General features: G+C 33.1%; 1 protein-coding gene across 1 annotated transcript; it reads right to left on the bottom strand.

Annotated features, from left to right (window-relative positions):
• Positions 1 to 4,818: 4,818 nt before the first annotated feature.
• LOC139865016 (LRR receptor kinase SERK2-like) lies at positions 4,819 to 6,139 on the bottom strand. Its single transcript, XM_071853568.1, has 3 exons — positions 6,099 to 6,139; positions 5,861 to 6,005; positions 4,819 to 5,329 (listed from the first exon to the last, which is right to left on the bottom strand). Exon 3 carries the CDS (start codon positions 5,303 to 5,305, stop codon positions 5,072 to 5,074), a length of 234 nt encoding a protein of 77 aa, XP_071709669.1. The 5' UTR covers positions 5,306 to 5,329; positions 5,861 to 6,005; positions 6,099 to 6,139; the 3' UTR covers positions 4,819 to 5,071.
• Positions 6,140 to 20,941: the final 14,802 nt, after the last annotated feature.

The following is a 20,941-nucleotide window of genomic DNA, read 5'->3' on the forward strand; positions in this document are numbered from 1 at the left end:
AACGATTATCGTTGTAAAGACATTTAATGTATATATATCATATTAAGAGATATTCATACATGATAATATCATGATAATATAATAATTTAAAATCTCATTTGATATTATAAACATTGGGTTAACAACATTTAACAAGATCGTTAACCTAAAAGTTTCAAAACAACACTTACATGTAACGACTAACGATGACTTAACGACTTAGTTAAAATGTATATACATGTAGTGTTTTAATATGTATTTATACACTTTTGAAAGACTTCAATACATTTATCAAAATACTTCTACTTAACAAAAATGCTTACAATTACATCCTAGTTCAGTTTCATCAACAATTCTACTCGTATGCACCCGTATTCATACTCGTACAATACACAGCTTTTAGATGTATGTACTATTGGTATATACACTCCAATGATCAGCTCTTAGCAGCCCATGTGAGTCACCTAACACATGTGGGAACCATCATTTGGCAACTAGCATGAAATATCTCATAAAATTACAAAAATATGAGTAATCATTCATGACTTATTTACATGAAAACAAAATTACATATCCTTTATATCTAATCCATACACCAACGACCAAAAACACCTACAAACACTTTAATTCTTCAATTTTCTTCATCTAATTGATCTCTCTCAAGTTCTATCTTCAAGTTCTAAGTGTTCTTCATAAATTCCAAAAGTTCTAGTTTCATAAAATCAAGAATACTTTCAAGATTGCTAGCTCACTTCCATTCTTGTAAGGTGATCATCCAACCTCAAGAAATCTTTGTTTCTTACAGTAGGTTATCATTCTAATACAAGGTAATAATCATATTCAAACTTTGGTTCAATTTCTATAACTATAACAATCTTATTTCAAGTGATGATCTTACTTGAACTTGTTTTCGTGTCATGATTTTGCTTCAAGAACTTTGAGCCATCCAAGGATCCATTGAAGCTAGATCCATTTTTCTCTTTTCCAGTAGGTTCATCCAAGGAACTTAAGGTAGTAATGATGTTCATAACATCATTCGATTCATACATATAAAGCTATCTTATTCGAAGGTTTAAACTTGTAATCACTAGAACATAGTTTAGTTAATTCTAAACTTGTTCGCAAACAAAAGTTAATCCTTCTAACTTGACTTTTAAAATCAACTAAACACATGTTCTATATCTATATGATATGCTAACTTAATGATTTAAAACCTGGAAACACGAAAAACACCGTAAAACCGGATTTACGCCGTCGTAGTAACACCGCGGGCTGTTTTGGGTTAGTTAATTAAAAACTATGATAAACTTTGATTTAAAAGTTGTTATTCTGAGAAAATGATTTTTATTATGAACATGAAACTATATCCAAAAATTATGGTTAAACTCAAAGTGGAAGTATGTTTTCTAAAATGGTCATCTAGACGTCGTTCTTTCGACTGAAATGACTACCTTTACAAAAACGACTTGTAACTTATTTTTCCGACTATAAACCTATACTTTTTCTGTTTAGATTCATAAAATAGATTTCAATATGAAACCATAGCAATTTGATTCACTCAAAACGGATTTAAAATGAAGAAGTTATGGGTAAAACAAGATTGGATAATTTTTCTCATTTTAGCTACGTGAAAATTGGTAACAAATCTATTCCAACCATAACTTAATCAACTTGTATTGTATATTATGTAATCTTGAGATACCATAGACACGTATACAATGTTTCGACCTATCATGTCGACACATCTATATATATTTCGGAACAACCATAGACACTCTATATGTGAATGTTGGAGTTAGCTATACAGGGTTGAGGTTGATTCCAAAATATATATAGTTTGAGTTGTGATCAATACTGAGATACGTATACACTGGGTCGTGGATTGATTCAAGATAATATTTATCAATTTATTTCTGTACATCTAACTGTGGACAACTAGTTGTAGGTTACTAACGAGGACAGCTGACTTAATAAACTTAAAACATCAAAATATATTAAAAGTGTTGTAAATATATTTTGAACATACTTTGATATATATGTATATATTGTTATAGGTTCGTGAATCAACCAGTGGCCAAGTCTTACTTCCCGACGAAGTAAAAATCTGTGAAAGTGAGTTATAGTCCCACTTTTAAAATCTAATATTTTTGGGATGAGAATACATGCAGGTTTTATAAATTATTTACAAAATAGACACAAGTACGTGAAACTACATTCTATGGTTGAATTATCGAAATTGAATATGCCCCTTTTTATTAAGTCTGGTAATCTAAGAATTAGGGAACAGACACCCTAATTGACGCGAATCCTAAAGATAGATCTATTGGGTCTAACAAACCCCATCCAAAGTACCGGATGCTTTAGTACTTCGAAATTTATATCATATCCGAAGGGTGTCCCGGAATGATGGGGATATTCTTATATATATGCATCTTGTTAATGTCTGTTACCAGGTGTTCACCATATGAATGATTTTTATCTCTATGTATGGGATGTGTATTGAAATATGAAATCTTGTGGTCTATTGTTACGATTTGATATATATAGGTTAAACCTATAACTCACCAACATTTTTGTTGACGTTTTAAGCATGTTTATTCTCAGGTGATTATTAAGAGCTTCCGCTGTCGCATACTTAAATAAGGACAAGATTTGGAGTCCATGCTTGTATGATATTGTGTAAAAACTGCATTCAAGAAACTTATTTTGTTGTAACATATTTGTATTGTAAACCATTATGTAATGGTCGTGTGTAAACAGGATATTTTAGATTATCATTATTTGATAATCTACGTAAAGCTTTTTAAACCTTTATTGATGAAATAAAGGTTATGGTTTGTTTAAAAATGAATGCAGTCTTTGAAAAACGTCTCATATAGAGGTCAAAACCTCGCAACGAAATCAATTAATATGGAACGTTTTTAATCAATAAGAACGGGACATTTCACCTTTTTAGCTTGGTAGCCTAAGAATTAGGGAAATGGCCCCTAATTGACGCGAATCCTAAAGATAGATCTATGGACCTTGACACGTCCCATTCGGGTTACGAATACTTTAGTACTTCGATTATCATGTCCGATGAGAGTCCCGGAGTGATATAGATATTCTATATGCATCCTGTTAGTTCGGTTATCAAGCGTTCACCATATGAATGATTTTTATCTCTATGCAGTTTGCGAAATGCCTGATATTAGATAATGTTTATGGAAAAATGAAAATCTTGTGGTCTATTAAATTAATGAAAATGATTGTTATGATAAACTATTGAACTCACCAACCTTTTGATTGACACTTTAAAGCATGTTTATTCTCAGGTATGAAAGAAGTCTTCCGTTGTGCATTTGCTCATTTTAGGAATATTACTTGGAGTCATTAATGGCATATTTCAAAAGACGTTGCATTCGAGTTGTTGAGTTCATCAAGATTATTATTAAGTCAATTATAGTTGGATATATTATGAAATGGTATGCATGTCGTCTTCTTTCAATGTAAAGAAAGTTTGTCTTTTAAAAACGAATGCAATGTTTGTAAAATGTATCATATAGAGGTCAAGTACCTCTCAATGTAACCAAATGTAATGTATTCGTCCAGATGGATTAGGACGGGTCATGAAAAAATATCTCCCATAATATTTGAAGTGGTTAAGATAGTAATATTTTTCACAAACAAGAATTATCCTTTTCACAATTCTAACATAAGTGGTTACAGGAATAATCCTTTTGTATTTTACTAAAACTTGGACAACATGAAAAATCTTAAATTTTGACTAGGTGTTTTCCTTACCACCTCTTAAGATTGAGCATGGAATCCTTACTTCCTCTTGTGCTACCTCTTCAAAGGGAGCACCAAACAACAAAACACTTAGTAAATTTTAACGTCTTTTTGTTGATGTCTCTTTTGAGGGAGCAACAAACTTGTGCTGCCTCTTCAGCACTTTCTTGTGCTGCCTCATCAGAGGGAGCACCAATCACATAGCCAAATTTCAGAATTGTTTTCCTTGCTACCTCTTGTGCTTCTTCTTCAGAGGGAGCACCAAACGCTTAGCCAAATTTTAGCTAACTAAGAAAATTGATCAAGCATAAAATAGTCCAAGGTTCCGGTCTAAGCAAGATAAAAAAAAATAAGGGGGATTTAAGGGTTCCTTGAGTTTAACTCTCAAAAAGGGTGGTTAAACATGACCCATCATCATTTGGGCTAGCCGGAGTTGATGGCTCACTGACGGTGTTAGGATTTAATGTTTAAGGAACGTTACTTGAGAACCGTGGATTATATGTTCCAATTACGTAGGTAGAGTTAAATGTTGAGTGACGTATTTTTGCTCCCTACCTGATTGTATTGTTTATGAGCTTTGCAATGAGTATTTGTAGGTGAAAGTAGCTGTCCTTTACTTGCCACGTTGAAGACGAAAAAAGAAAGGGGACAGAATAGTACAAAGTGGTACTATTCTGTCGCATAAATCCACGCACTCATGTGGTCCACTCCATATCCCGTTACTCTGCCACCCTCTGCTACTTGTACGATGATGGATATTCCGTCCTTTATTCGTTGTACCGTCTTTTATCTTATTCAGCCTGTGCTTTTATTCCACATCATCCTCTGATTTGCGCAGTATTAGTGTGCGCAACGTCAGTTGTATTGCAGTATATGCTGCGCGCAATTGGCCATTTAATATCTTTAGGTGCGCAGTCACGATTGGAGACATGCGCGTAATGTTAATGTATTTTATGCACGCCATTAAAGACATAGCACAGAAAACACTTAGTCAAATTTTTAGCTGATTAAAAAGACATAGCACAAAAACACTTGGTCAAATTTTAAGTAGACCAACACATGATAGTAAATAATGAAAAATCAATTTTTAGGTCTGGGTAATCTATCACTTAATGAGTATATACCTTATACCTCATAACTCATTTACAAGTGTAGGCTGCATCCTTCAATTACACTAAATTTCAGCCATTTTCACAAGAATTACAAAAAAGATTTTGAATAAAAAAATCATTTAACTATGTGTCAATTAGAAGGTCACAATAGTCCACGGTAAGAATCCTAAATCATATGTGAATTGTAAGAATTTTCAGAAGCAAGTATTTCAAGTGCCTATATGAATCCTCCTATCTTGATTGTGCACAAAATTAGTAGGTCTTGTTAGCTCTCTATTCCCCAATAACTGACCTTCCCGAAGCATCAATACCACTTCTGACATTGTTGGTCTGTTTGAAACTGGTGACTCGGTGCACAATAAAGCAATCTCAATTATTTTCATCACTTGTTCTTGTTCGTCTTGGTTCAAATCCAACATCTCATCAATGATGTTCAAATGCATTTTTTTCTCATACAACTTCCATGTCTGTTTAATGAATCACATAAAACAATTAACAAGTTGAACTCAAATATTGAAAAAAGGGTAAGAACTCTCCTCTAACTTCAAAAGATCAACGAGATACTACACAATGTGAGTGGTACTTTGTAATTTTCTTTCTAAAGAATAACTATTTACTTTCATGAACCACTAATTATAAAAATATATGAAGTCCTATCTATATATAGAGGGAGGGAAGACTTTCTCTACTCTTGAAGTGTTCTACTTATGGACCGAGACATGACTTCTTTTTATTCTCGGATAGAGAAAGGATTATCTACGTCTCACCTCCCCCATACCTCACACATGTGGGATTGGGTATGTTGTTGTTGTTGTTGTTGTTATTGTTGTTGTTGTTGTATGAAGTCCTATATATAAATTTAATGGCATCCTATATAATTTTTATATATAAAAACATTTAATTAATGAGGTCAAAGAACCACAATTGCCTGTATAACTAAGAAGAAATAAGAATAAGATGGTACGGAGTATTAAATTAACATTGAATCTTAATCTCACATTTTCGAGAAGTAAATCTGTGCCAGACACCACTTCAGTACTTCTTCGGCCACTAATAGTTTCAAGAATCACAACTCCAAAGCTGTAAGTGTCAACTTTATCTGATAAAACACCAAGAAGTGCGTATTCTGGTGCTGTGTATCCACTAAGATCACATAAAATGATGAAATCGGATAAAAAAATTACATAGAAAAGGAGAATTACGATTTAGAAAAAGTGTCTAGTAAACGAAACTTACAATGTCCCTGCATACCCGGTCGTGCTGATATGAGTTTGGTCCTCTCGTTGAAGCCTTGTGATGTTAAGCGAGGTGTATATAAAATAGTTATTATTTTACTAGGAAAACACTATTAAATACGATACAATTTTACACAAGATATTTATTTATTTATAGAATGGATATACTTAAACCTTGCTACAACACTTATAGGCAGTGTACCTAATCGTACAGTAGTGTAGTTTTTAGTAAGTCCGGTTCGTTCCACAGGGAAAACTTTAAACAAAGCTCAACGCTATATTAGTTTACTTTTATAAAAATACAAATATATATATAAGTAATATTATTATTATAAAGGGGGGTTTTTACCGTTTAATGACCGGTTTGTCGATTTTAAGACTTTAGTCGCAGTTAAAACCTAATGTAAAATATAAAATAAATACAAGACTTAAATTAAAGCGTAAAGTAAATAATGATAATGAAATTGTGAATAATAAAAGTGCGATAAAATAAACTTGCGATAATTAAAAAGTACGATAATTAAAAGTGCGATAAAATAAAATAAATAAAAGTGCGATAATTAGAAGTGCAATTAAATATAAAATAAAGGAAATTAAATATGATATAAAAGAATTATGCTTATTTAAACTTCCGTAATCATGATGTTTGACGTGTTGATTTTAGTTTTATGCCCATGGGTTAATTGTCCTTTGTCCTGGATTATTTAATATGTCCGTCTGGTTTTTGTCCATAACAGTCCATCAGTCATAAATATAAATTGCAAGTGTCCTTGTCAAATCATTATTATACCCGAAGATAAATATTCCAACTAATTGGGGATTCGAATTGTAACAAGGTTTTAATACTTTGTTTAATGAATACACCAGGTTATCGACTGCATGTAAACCAAGGTTTTACTATTTTATTAACAATTACACCAATTACCCTTGAATGTAATTTCACCCCTGTTTTGATTATTCTAGTGGCTATTAATCCATTCCCGTGTCCGGTTAAATGAACGATTATTCGTACATATAAATACCCCGCCCATCGTGTCCGATCGAGTGTATATGGTAATTTATAGGGACGCCCAATTGTAAATCTTTATATTAACATTAACAAACTTTCATTTAGTTAAACAAATATAAAGCCCATTAATAGCCCATAGTCTAGTTTCCACAAGTGTCGTTCTTTTATCCAAACCCCAATTATGGTACAAAGCCTAATTACCCAATTTTAGTAATTAGCCCAACATCATGATTACTTCGTTTTAAATAAGCATAATAATAACTTAGCTACGAGACATTAATGTAAAAAGGTTGAACATAACTTACAATGATTAAAAATAGCGTAGCGTTACACGGACAGAATTTCGACTTACACCCTTACAACATTCGCTAACATACCCTTATTATTAGAATTATAATTAAAATTAAAATTAAAATATAAATATATATATATATATTACGTATATATTGAGAGAGAGATGAAATAAGATATGAAATTTGATCAGAATTCGGTTGGCTTTATAGCCAGAGTTGAAAATTGGGGCTCTGCGACTCGCGGCAAAATGCCCTTAAAACTCCGCGAGTCGCGGAGATATATTTACAGCTCACACCCTTGGAGTTTCTTGCTGCCGACGGTTTTTAATATATATATATAATATATATATAATTAATATAATTAATTATATATTATATTATATTTATATACATAGTTAACTTGTAATTTTTAGTCCGTTGCGTCGAGCGTTAAGAGTTGACTCTAGTCCCGGTTCCGGATTTTCGAACGTCCTCGCGTACATTTTAATATCTTGTACTTTGCGTTTTGAATCTTGTACTTCTGTAATTTCGAGACGTTTCTTATCAATAATTGGAACCTTTTTTATTGTCTTTTGTTCTTTTGAGCTTTTTGGTCGTTTGCGTCTTCAATTCGTCGAATCTGTCTTTTGTCTTCACCTTTTATTATTTAAACGAATATCACTTGTAAATAGAACAATTGCAACTAAAAGCTTGTCTTTCTTGAGGAATAATGCTATGAAATATATGTTCGTTTTTAGCATTATCAAATATTCCCACACTTGAGCGTTGCTTGTCCTCAAGCAATATCGTCTTGAAATACTAGAATCACTTCTTTATTCTTCACACTTTGTACATCAGTGATTTCTATACGGCGGTATAAACAATGGTAGTAACGATATGGTTTACAGTCCCACATGACTATAAAAATTTAGATCCATTAAGGAAATTGGATCTTTATGAAAACATTTGATCTTTTGAAAATTAAATCTAGTTTTTACCCTAGATAAGTTTTCCGGAATAACCCTTTACCGGTGTTTGCAAAATATTTTTGTGGGTTTGGTGGGTTTCAGATTTGAAAATTTTAGCTCAAAACTTGCGGTTTTGTGTCACCCACTTGCTAACCTTGTATTTGGAAAGCAACACGTCCAGTTTACTTGTTCCGTATATTACCTTTCGGCAAACTACCGTCCGGTTGTAAAGGAAAGCGTTGAACAAGCAACTGTTAAGGCAATGTCCCGTGACATGCTTTTGATTATGGTCTATAACGTGTCGGACGCAATTACTATCCTTGGTAGGAGCAATAGTAAAGCTCACCCTTATAATTTTTCGGTTTGGCTCAAAGTCCTGTCTTTGACCATGTTATGCAACCACCGTTCTTACGGTTGACACCCGATTTAGTTCAGGTGACCTAATGAATTCCAGGTGAATTCCTAGGATTTTACGTTCAATGGTAATGAACGCATTGAAAATAGGGTTTTCAGAAAACAAATCGGTTTATAATTTTGATCAAAATATTTTCTCGTTCAAGCTCGAGTTTAGATATCATTGAATTCCATGAGTTTGAATTCTCAATCTTTAAGGTCAATCTCTAGGATTGAGTAATATCAGTCTTAAAAGCTGATTTTTAATCTTTAAGGAGATTATCCTTTCTGGGGATCTGATTCATTAGTCTTATCAAGCTAATTTGCACGGTGCCTCCCCATTGTACGAGATAAATCCTTCTCATGGTTAGGATAAATCTGACCACTTGGCGACCCTGTTTAATGCTGAGGTCCGTGGATTTCCAGCCGATTTTAGAGATGACTTTTCTAGATTTTTCGTCAACCTACAGCTGGTCTGGACGACAACTTCATGACCTAAATCAAGAAGCGCGTGTCTTTTTCGGAAGACTTTACTTCCTTTTAATGATGGAATTGATTCATCGTGTAGATCCATCTCTTCTTTTCTTTCATCGGGTAAAACAGTTTAGTTTAGTCCAAAGCAAAAGTATTTTCAGTTATTTGTTACAGATATATGTGACATATGTTTAAAATAATTTGGTAAATTTTCCCACACTTGGCTTTTATTTTCCTTTTTATCGTCCTCTATTCCATTTTAAATGAATTTTAACATTTTAGTTTGTTTCTCAATTTATGTCCTTTCCGAGGTAACAATAATTTCGGTGTTAAAACCTAGTTTTATCGTTCATAAATATGTATAAACATGATTTTAATTCATTTAATTGAAAATTTTGAAAAATTTTACTAGAATTGGGTAGTCAGTATATAAGACTAGGGCTGTTCTTTTTTATCAGAGAGCACTAGATTCTAATACAACTACTGCTTTACTAGTATTTTTAATGGTAACCAAGTGTTTAATATAAAAAATTTAAAATCCGAAAGAATTTAATCCCTTCCCACACTTAAGATCTTGCAATGCCCTCATTTGCAAGAAATCAGTAACAATTTATATTATTGAGGGTGATTTATGTGAAAATGATTAAATTTTTACCAAAGTTTCCAAATATATTGGCGTTTGTTTGCTGAATGATAAATGGTGCACATCATTTGTTCATTCCGTCTTGTTGTTATTTCACATATATTTTGCATCTTGTCGTCAAAATTAGTTGCTTTTGCTGAACTTAATGCCAGTCTTTGAAAATGCGTTGTTTTACCCTGTTGTGTACATAAGATAAACTGCAAACATATATACATATTTTTGAAGTTTGGTATATTACCCCACATTCAAAAATTATTAAAATCTAAGAATAAAAGTTAGATAATTATAAAAATGATTACAATATTAACAAAAATATTAAATGCATCAATAATTACAAATTACAAAATAATAAAAAAAAATAAAAAGTAAACTAAGGATGATATTGGTACCAATAGGGGTTCCACGCATAACCATAAGTGCTATAGAATGCTTCAGCAGGGTCATACGTAGGATATGGTGGCTGCATCTCTATCGACCAAGGAGGGAAGACGGGTTTCGGTGTAGGAATATAGTTTCTACCTATATGTTGGCAATGCGCTATGATCTGGTTCTGATGAACTTGCCAATCTTCAAATGCTCTCTGTCTAGCATTTTCGTATTCCTGAGAAGCTATAAACCTATGCATTTCTTGCATCTCATTCCCCCCTCCTACATTACCTTGTTCCTGGTTTCTCTCTACCTGTGGATGTCTACCATTGTATCGTACTGCGGTGTTATTTCGCCGCTTCAAAACTTTCGCACCATGGTATACATTTAAACCTATAGTGTCGCGGGGTTCCGGCTCTTCTACTAATAATCCCCCCCGACTTATATCCACACCGAGATATTCACCAATCAAAGTAATAAAAATACCACCTCCTATTATGCTATGTGGACGCATCCCCCGAACCATAGCTGATAAATAATAACCCACACAATATGGTATACTTACAGCGCTGTGTGGGTCTCGAATACACATATGGTAAAACAAATCCTGTTCATTTACTTTTTCTTTGTTCTTACCCCTTTGTGTAATCGAATTAGCTAAAAACCTATGTATCACTCTTAATTCGGCTCTATCTATATCCAAATAAGAGTAGTTTCCCCCTTTGAAACGGTGATGGCTTGTCATTTGACTCCACACACCGTGTGTATCAAAATTCTCATCTATCTTTCTACCGTTTAGTATCAATCCTCTACAATCGGCAGACGCTAACTCCTCAGGCGTATATATACGTAAAGCCTGAGCCATGTCCAGTAAAGACATGTGGCGCATCGAACCGCCTAACAAAAATCTAATAAAAGAACGATCGGTTAAACTAGCTACCCGATCATTCAACTCTATACTACATAACAACTCTTCACACCATACTTTATATACAGGTCTGCGTATGGTGAATAAACATATCCAGTCATTAAAAGAAGAATTACCATACCTCTGTACAAGTAATTCCCTAATTGGCCCGGCCAATTCTACAGCTTCTAAGGGTCCCCATTCTATGACCCTCGGTACCTCAACAACCTTGGAATGAAGAGTATGCAAACCCCGTTGATATTTTGGATAATCTATCCAAAGTCTGTCAAATCTCAGGTTCGGGTGCAACTGTTCCAAGTGCATATCTGAAAAGGTCATGACTGGATGAGGTACATCCTGCTTGTAGTAGTTATCTACCTCCTGTTGTTCCAAGTTCTCAGCAGGAGCATGGCGGGCTTGGGATGAAGATTCACCCCTTTCATTCTGCAAAACACATCAAACACAAATTTTGTGCATCCAAATATGCATTAGTGTCAGCAAAATCATCAATCAAAATAATTACAATGACATTATCAATTTATATCAAACTTAAGCTTATTTTCACATTTTTATCAAATCTACACTTTTTCAAATAAGCATATACGAAAATTTTTGCCAAGTTCATAAGCATTCAACTCAAATAACATGTCAAAATAATCATTACTAGCAAATAAACAAGTCTCAAATGGCATTATCTTTCAAAAATCAAGTTCATGAATTTTGGACTTGAAAAAGTCCACTTTAATTCTCAAAATCATGTTTAGGCTCAAAGTTTGGATCATTTAACTACCTAGACATGTTACACTACTCAATTTAGCAACAATTCATGACAAAAATCGGCCATAACCTGTTTATATCAAAAAGCCCCAAATTGCTCAAGAACACAAACCCTAGATTATTCAAAATTTGAAGTTTAAGGCTTCTAATCATGTTAAACAGCATCAATCTAGGTTATACAAGCATAATACATAAACAATTTAAGTCTAATTACACTAAAAAGCATCAAAATCAAATTGGGGAAAAAAATAGCTCAAGAACACTAAAATTCGAATTAAATGGTGTTTAGGTGTAGAAATTTACCGTTTTTCTTGAGTAATTCTTAGATATCATCCTTCTCAACATGATTTTAGCAAAAAATTTGGTGATTAACGGTTAAAAATTGAGATTTTTGGGGGTGATTTTCGGTGGTTTTCGGGTGCAGTTTCGAGTGTTTATGCAGTGTGTTTGTGTGTGGGGGAGTGACTGATCGAGCAGCTCTTTTATTTTTTTTTTTTCTGGGTTTTGGACCCTCCGCGAGTCGCGGAGGTTTGCACTGCAAACTCCGAGAGTCGCGGAGTTTACCCCTTTTTTTTTTTTTTTTTTTTTTTTTATAATCTTTAACTTCTTAAAACAATTTAGTAATTAATTTTAAAATTTTGTTTCCCTTGTTATTTAGGATGAGGTCGTTTCGGATCGATGTCCTAGTCCGTCCCTCGACAAAATTTTAAAATTTGTCAATTTCAAGCAATTGTTTTAAAAGCTTAGATTTTTGGATTTTTTAATTTTTTTTTGGCATACTTTAAATTAATAAGATTAAAAATAATGATAATAAAAGTTCTCGTCCCTCCCTGGGGTAAAGCAATTTCGGTTCAAAGACCTAGTCTTCAACTTACGACGAATTTTAAAAATCATATTTTTAACTTAATGAGATAAAGTAAATTTTTTTTTGTTTTTAAATTCACATAACTTAAATATAAAATTCAAAATTAATATTAAAAATTCACACCAAACTTAATTTAAAAATTTATAAATTCATATCAAACTTATATTAATTTTTCAAATATTTACAATTTTAAATATATTGTTTTTACAAAGTTTACAATATTAATTTAAGATTTAAATATTAATTTTAAAAACATGGTAAAAATAAATTTAAAATTTTTTTTTTCTTTTTATCCCACTTTAATCAATCAAATATTATCAAAAATATGCGCCCCTCTTTTCGGTAAAGTAATTTCGGTTCCAAGACCTAATTTAACTCATGACGAATTTTTGAAATATTTTGGGTTGATTGTTTAAAGATATTTATACCTTAAGAATAAACGTTAAATTTCGCAGTGATGTAATAAATTTTTGAACAATATCAATAATTTCGGTCGCCAAACCTAATTTTATTTAATACTAATTTAATACTTTTTAGCGAACAAATTAGCGTTTATTATCAAAAGGTTAAAAATAAAAATAAAAATAAAAACTGTACAGACATACCTGTGAAATAGATTTCTTAGTTATATGATCTATTATATTCATAAGATAGTCGGTTTAATTGGTTTTCCATGGCTGCATAGGCGTAACCTCGAGCATTCATTGTCTTTTCTTCTAAACATATGAACGGTGCGTCTCTGCATAAAGTAACAAATTCGGTATTTGAATAGGTTTGATTATTTGAACATTTACCTCCATGTGACCATTTTCCGCATTTGTGACATCGTTCTAGGTGTCGTGCTCTTCTTTTCGCTGCGGATTTTGATTTTCCTTTACCAAATTGTAACTTATTATCTTCGCATCTGGATCCTTTTCTAACTCCGTCCATTCTTTCTCTGATTACTGATACTAATTCACTCGGTAGTATGTCATTATTTCTTTTAGTGATCAAAGCGTGTAGCATTAGACCATGGTTTAGTTCACAGGCAGTCTTCATTTCGTAAAAACCTAAAAAAAATAAAAATTCAGAATGGGGGGAGAAGACTAGTTCTTTAGGGTCTGCTAGGGAAAGACCATACGTGTTCCATTTTCGAGAACTACACGAAAACAGACAATCTAACTCTAACAGAAATACATATTATCCTTTAAAGACTTGATTCTCCCCACACTTAGTTAGCTGTGGTGTCGAAATTGTGATTAACTTCGTTGTCGACTTCCATCGGACCATGTATGTAATGTTTAACTCTGTGACCATTAACTTTAAATTCAATCCCATTTGAATTTATTAATTCTATCGTTCCGTATGGGAAAACTCTTTTGACTATGAATGGTCCAGACCATCTTGATTTCAATTTTCCAGGAAATAGCTTGAATCGTGAATTGAAAAGAAGAACTCTGTCTCCTTCTTTGAATTCTTTTGAACTTCTGATTCTTTTATCATGCCATTTCTTCGTTCTTTCTTTATAGATTAACGAATTTTCGTATGCTTCATGTCTTAATTCTTCTAATTCGTTTAGTTGAATTAATCGTAGACGTCCAGCTTCATGTAAATCAAGATTACATGTCTTCAAAGCCCAAAATGCTTTGTGTTCAATTTCTACTGGAAGATGACATGCTTTTCCATAAACAAGTCTAAAAGGTGTGGTTCCAATTGGAGTTTTGTAGGCTGTTCTAAAAGCCCAGAGTGCATCCTCCAATTTAATGGACCATTCCTTCGGATTTGATCCTACGGTTTTCTCTAGAATACGTTTTAAAGCTCGGTTGGTATTTTCAACTTGTCCACTTGTTTGTGGATGATATGCGGTGGAGATTTTATGAGTTACTCCATATCTTTTAAGAACTTTCTCAAGTTGATTATTACAGAAATGAGTACCCCGATCACTTATTAAAGCTTTCGGTGTTCCAAACCTTGCAAAAAGACGTTTTAAAAAGTTGACTACAACTCGTGCATCGTTAGTTGGGAGAGCTTGTGCTTCCTCCCATTTAGATACATAATCAATGGCTACGAGTATATATAGATTATTATGAGATTTTGGAAATGGACCCATAAAGTCAATACCCCAAATGTCAAATACTTCACATACTTGGATGACATTTTGTGGCATTTCATCACGTTGACTTATTTTTCCGGCCCTTTGACATGCATCACAGGATTTGCAAAGAAGGTGTGCGTCTTTGTAAATTGTAGGCCAATAGAATCCAGCTTCATAAACTTTTCTTGCTGTTAGTTGAGGCCCATAATGCCCTCCTGTTGGTCCTGTGTGACAATGGTTTAAAATTTTAATAGCTTCATCTCCAAATACACATCGGCGTATTATTCCATCGGGACAACTTTTAAACAGATGTGGATCTTCCCAGAAATAGTGTTTTATATCACTGAAGAATTTCTTTCGTCTTTGGTACGATAATCCTTTTTCAAGGAATCCACAAACTAAGTAGTTTGCATAGTCTGCAAACCATGGGATTTCTTTATAATCTATCTTCAATAGATATTCATCAGGAAAGTTGTCTTGTATGGCTGATTCATTTAGAACTTCTAATTCGGGATTTTCAAGACGAGAAAGATGATCAGCGGCGAGATTTTCTGCTCCTCTTTTATCTCGGATTTCAATATCAAACTCTTGTAAGAGTAAGATCCAACGGATTAATCTTGGTTTAGCATCTTGTTTTGAAAATAGGTATCTAAGAGCAGAATGGTCGGTATAGACCACCGTTTTTGCTAGAACGAGATATGATCGAAATTTGTCAAAAGCAAAGACAATAGCAAGGAGTTCTTTTTCAGTAGTTGTATAGTTCGTTTGTGCTCCTTGTAACGTCTTACTAGCATAATATATAGGTTGAAATCATTTTTCAATCCTTTGTCCTAAAACGGCTCCCATTGCAAAATCACTTGCATCGCACATTAGTTCAAATGGTAGATTCCAATTTGGTGTTATCATGATCGGCGCATTAGTGAGTTTTTCTTTAAGAATATTAAAAGATTTGATACATTCATCTGAAAAGATGAATGGCGCATCCTTTTCTAGGAGTTTATTCATAGGAGTGGCAATTTTAGAAAAATCTTTTATGAAACGTCGGTAAAAACCGGCATGCCCTAGAAAACTCCTAACTCCTCTAACATTTGTGGGATGTGGAAGTTTAGCAATTACATCTACTTTAGCTCTATCCACTTCAATTCCTTCTTTTGAAATTTTATGTCCAAGAACGATGCCTTCTTTAACCATGAAATGGCATTTCTCCCAATTAAGTACTAGATTTGATTTTTCGCATCTAATTAGCGTTCGTTCCAGATTAACTAGACATGATTTAAATGTATCACCGAAGACTGAAAAGTCATCCATGAATACTTCCATGCATTCTTCTATCATGTCATGAAAAATCGCCATCATACACCTTTGAAAGGTTGCAGGGGCGTTACAAAGTCCAAATGGCATGCGTTTGTAAGCAAAAGTACCATAAGGGCACGTGAATGTGGTTTTCTCTTGATCTTCGGGTGCTATTGGAATTTGAAAATATCCGGAAAATCCATCTAGAAAACAATAGTAACTATTTCCGGCTAATCTTTCCAACATTTGATCTATGAAAGGTAAGGGAAAGTGATCTTTTCTGGTGGCGTCATTTAATTTTCTATAATCAATACATACACGCCATCCTGTTACAGTCCTAGTAGGAATAAGCTCATTTTTCTCATTTGTAATGACAGTCATGCCACCCTTCTTAGGCACGCATTGAACGGGGCTTACCCATGGACTATCAGAAATTGGATATATCAACCTGCATCTAGCAGTTTAATAATCTCTTTCTTAACTACATCTTGCATATTAGGATTTAGTCTTCGTTGGCGTTGCACATACGTTTTATGACCTTCTTCCATAAGGATTTTATGTGTGCAATACGAAGGACTTATTCCTTTAATATCATGAATCTTCCATGCAATGGCTGGTTTATGAGCTTTCAACACAGAAATGAGTTGTGATTTCTCATTTTCAGTAAGAGAAGACGATATTATTACAGGTAATTCAGATTCACCATGTAAATAAGCGTATTCCAAATGGTTTGGAAGTGGCTTTAACTCTAATTTCGGAGGTTCTTCTATCGATGATTTATATCGATATCTGTCTTCTTCTTTTAGCATTTGAATTTCTTCTGTTGTTGGTTCATATCCATTAGCTATAAGTGTAGCTAACATTTCAGCTTCATCAATTGGTTCATTACCTTCTCCTAAAGAACATTCTCCCGTTCCTTGTAATTCTGGAAATTCTTCTAATAATTCTGCATGTGCATCTATAGTTTGAATATAATAACATGTATCATCTGCAGATTGTGGTTGTTGCATTGCTCTATCAACTGAAAAGGTAACACTCTCATCCTCTATACTTAGGGTCAGTTTCTTACCGAACACGTCTATCATTGCTTTAGCCGTGTTTAAGAATGGTCTTCCTAATATGAGAGGAACTTGAGAATCTTCTTCCATGTCCAAAACAACAAAATCTACTGGAAATACTAAAGTACCAACTTTAACTAGCATGTTCTCCATTATCCCTCTAGGATATTTTATTGATCTATCGGCTAGTTGTATGCTTATTCTGGTTGGTTTTAATTCTCCAAGGTCTAGTTTAGCGTATAGTGAATACGGCATTAGATTTATACTAGCACCTAAGTCTGCCAATGCTTCTATTGAACTAAGACTACCCAGAAAACATGGAATTGTGAAACTTCCTGGATCAGATAGTTTTTCTGGTATCTTATTCAACAGCACTGCTGAACAATTAGCATTCATAGTAACAGCCGAGAGTTCTTCCATTTTCTTTCTATTCGTGATTAGATCTTTCAAGAATTTAGCATATCTTGGCATTCCTGAAATCACATCAATGAAAGGAAGATTTACATTTATCTGTTTAAACATATCCAAGAATTTGGATTGCTCGGCTTCAAGTTTTTCTTTCTTCATTTTACTCGGATAAGGAAGTGGTGGTTGGTATGGTTTAACATAAGGTTTATCCTTAACTGTGTTATCTTCATTAACCTTTTCAACTACCGGTTCTTTTTCCTTATCTTGATCAGGTTGTGGTTCTTGTGGAGTAGGAATAGTTTCATCAGAAGTTACAGGTATTTCAGGTGGTTTAAGTGTTGTACCACTTCTTGTGGTAATAGCTTTAGCTGTTTCATTCCGGGGGTTAGCATTTGTATCACTAGGTAAACTTCCCGGTTTTCTTTCACCTATTAACCTTGCTAGGTTACTTACTTCTTGTTCCAGATTTTGAATAGAAGCTTGTTGATTTCTAAATGCTTGAGCATTTTGTTCATTAGTTTGTTTTTGAGATGTGAAAAACTGCGTTTGAGTTTCAACTAGCTTCGTCATCATATCTTCTAAATTCGGCTTCTTATCATCGATTTGTTGTGGTGGTTTGTTTTGAAAATTTGGTCTTTGCTGATTGTAAGTATTATTGGATATTTGTTGATTGCTAGGACCTTGTTGGTTATTGTATGGAATATTTCGGTTATAATTCTGGTTTTGATTGTAAATCGGTCTTGGCGGTTGATAATTATTCTGATAATTATTTCCAGGCCTTTGGTTTATGTATGAAATATTCTCTCTTTGTTCCATTGTTAATTCAATACTGAGACAATCTTTTGTCAAATGTGGTCCTCCACACTGCTCACAACTAATTCTTATAGCATGAATATCTTTAGTCATCTTTTCCATTCGTCTCTCGAAAGCATCTATCTTTGCGGAAATGGAATCTAAGTCATGGCTAGAATCGGCTCTAGCTGCTTTAGATGATCTAATGATATCTTTTTCTTGGTGCCACTCATGTGAGTGGGAAGCAGTATTATCAATAATTTTGTAAGCATCAGTTTCGGTTTTCTTCATAATAGAACCACCAGCTGCTATATCTATGTCTTTCCTTGTAGTGATGTCGCATCCTTGGTAGAATATTTGTACTATTTGACAGGTGTCTAAACCATGTTGCGGACATCCTCTTAACAACTTTCCATATCTTGTCCACGCCTCATATAGAGTTTCATTTGGTTTCTGTGTGAACGTAACAATTTCTGCTTGAAGTCTTACGGCTTTAGATGCAGGAAAGAATTGTTTAAGAAATTTGTCAATTAAAATGTCCCATGTATCGATCGCCACTTCAGGTAACGATTCCAACCAATCTTTGGCTTCTCCCTTTAAAGTCCAGGGAAATAACATGAGATATATCTGTTCATCCTCCACTTCTCGTATTTTAAATAGTGTGCAGATCCTATTAAAGGTACGTAGATGTTCATTTGGATCTTCCTTCGGCGCACCACTAAATTGGCATTGATTAGTCACCATGTGTAGAATTTGTCCTTTGATTTCATAATCTGGCGCATTAATGTCTGGATGGGTAATTGCGTGACCTTGGCCAGTGCGTTTAGCTCTCATTCGGTCTTCCATACTTAAAGGTTCCAGATTCTCCATAATTGAATTTGTTGAATCGGTATCACTAGATGCTTCAGATTTAATGGTTCGTTCCTCAACAATCTCTGTTTGAATGATTGGTGGTTCCGGAGGAAAGTTTAATGGTTCAGGATCTACGAACCGTTCCTGAATATTCTCTGGATTCTCAATTGTGAGGTTGGGTTCAAAAAATGGATTATCGGAAATTTGAACTGAAGTACTTGGTCGACTGGATGACGATTCTAAAGAAAAATCAACGGCGGTTATATTTGTTAAACGATGTCTTGATCGAGTTACAGGTGGTGAACGTACAAAAGGTGATGAACGTCTTGCTCGGTGCATTCACTGAATATCCTATTAGTTTTAAAAAGGAAAGAAAAATTATAATAAGTTATCCAATCAATAGACTTTTCTGATTTTGCCCACGTTTCGAATAGCCAAAAGATGCAGCAGAGGGGCAGGATTCGTTTGGTCTCAATATAATTGAGGACTGTTTGGCTCCAATAACCCGGTCCACGTACAAATCCAACTATTACTACGAACCAGAAAATTTTAATGTCTATCAATTTAACCACTTAAAATAAATTTTCGTAATTTTAAGAAATTTAGATAAGAAGTAGAAAAAAATTCTAAGTCCTAAAAACTAGAATGGCGAGAAATAAGAAAGAAAAAGAGTTCGTCGAAAAAGGTCGAAAAAAAAAAAATGATTGAAAAATAAAAGGTGACGGAAAAATAAAAGAAACTTATAAAAACTTAAAAATACTTAACTAATTTAACCTTATTACTACAACTAACTTAAAATTATAATCGCAAATTGAAATTACTAATTGAAATGATAATTGATACATAGTAAAAGGTGTCTAAAAATATTAAAGCTTACAGGAAAAACTAAATCCCAAATGGAAATAACTTAAAAAGAAACTAAAACTTAAAAAGGCGTCGCAAAATTCTAAAGCACCTAAATCTTAGTCTAAAGAAAAAGCACTTAAGGAATTCTACGGCAAAGCCTAAAAATCTAGGAGTAAAAATAACTATAGCAAAAACTAAGTTTAAAATTAAATATGAGCTAAAAAATACAAATATTATGCTACAACGATTAAAAAGGGACAAAATATAAAAATATACAAAAAGTTGTAAAAAGTACAATTTTTATAAAAATATTATTTTTATATTATTTATTTAATAAAACTACAAATTTTACAATTTTATTAAAACTAATTTAACTAAAATAAATAAATAAAAAGTATAAGTAAAATTAAAACTAATAATAATAATAATAATAATAATTATAATTAGGTTAAATAATAATTATAATTAATAATATCCCGTAATTAATGCTCGATTAGGGCTTCCTTGTCGCCTGTCAGAAACCCTCCGCGAGTCGCGGCAATTAAAGAAGAAAACCCCGCGAGTCGCGGGGTTCAGGAATTCAGTTGACAGCTTTGTGTTTTTACGCGTTTTTCTTTATTTTTTTTTTTTTTTTATTTTATGTTTTCTGTTTTTAATTTAAATAAACGATTTTAAAATAAAACTTATATTTTTATAAACTAAAATAGAAATAAAGAAACTTATAAAACTTAAATATTTACAAAATCTTAAAAATATATATATTTTTGTTTTTCTTTTTATATTTTTGAATAATTAAAACGTATTTCTACAAAAGCGAATTTTTAATAAAAGTAACTAAAAATCTTTT

Source organism: Rutidosis leptorrhynchoides, chromosome 8 (assembly GCF_046630445.1).
Source record: "Rutidosis leptorrhynchoides isolate AG116_Rl617_1_P2 chromosome 8, CSIRO_AGI_Rlap_v1, whole genome shotgun sequence".
NCBI lineage: Eukaryota > Viridiplantae > Streptophyta > Magnoliopsida > Asterales > Asteraceae > Rutidosis > Rutidosis leptorrhynchoides.

Coding starts and splice junctions, on each gene's coding strand:
- LOC139865016 (XM_071853568.1), bottom strand. CDS start 5,305: ATGCATTTGAACATCATTGATGAGATGTTGGATTTGAACCAAGACGAA.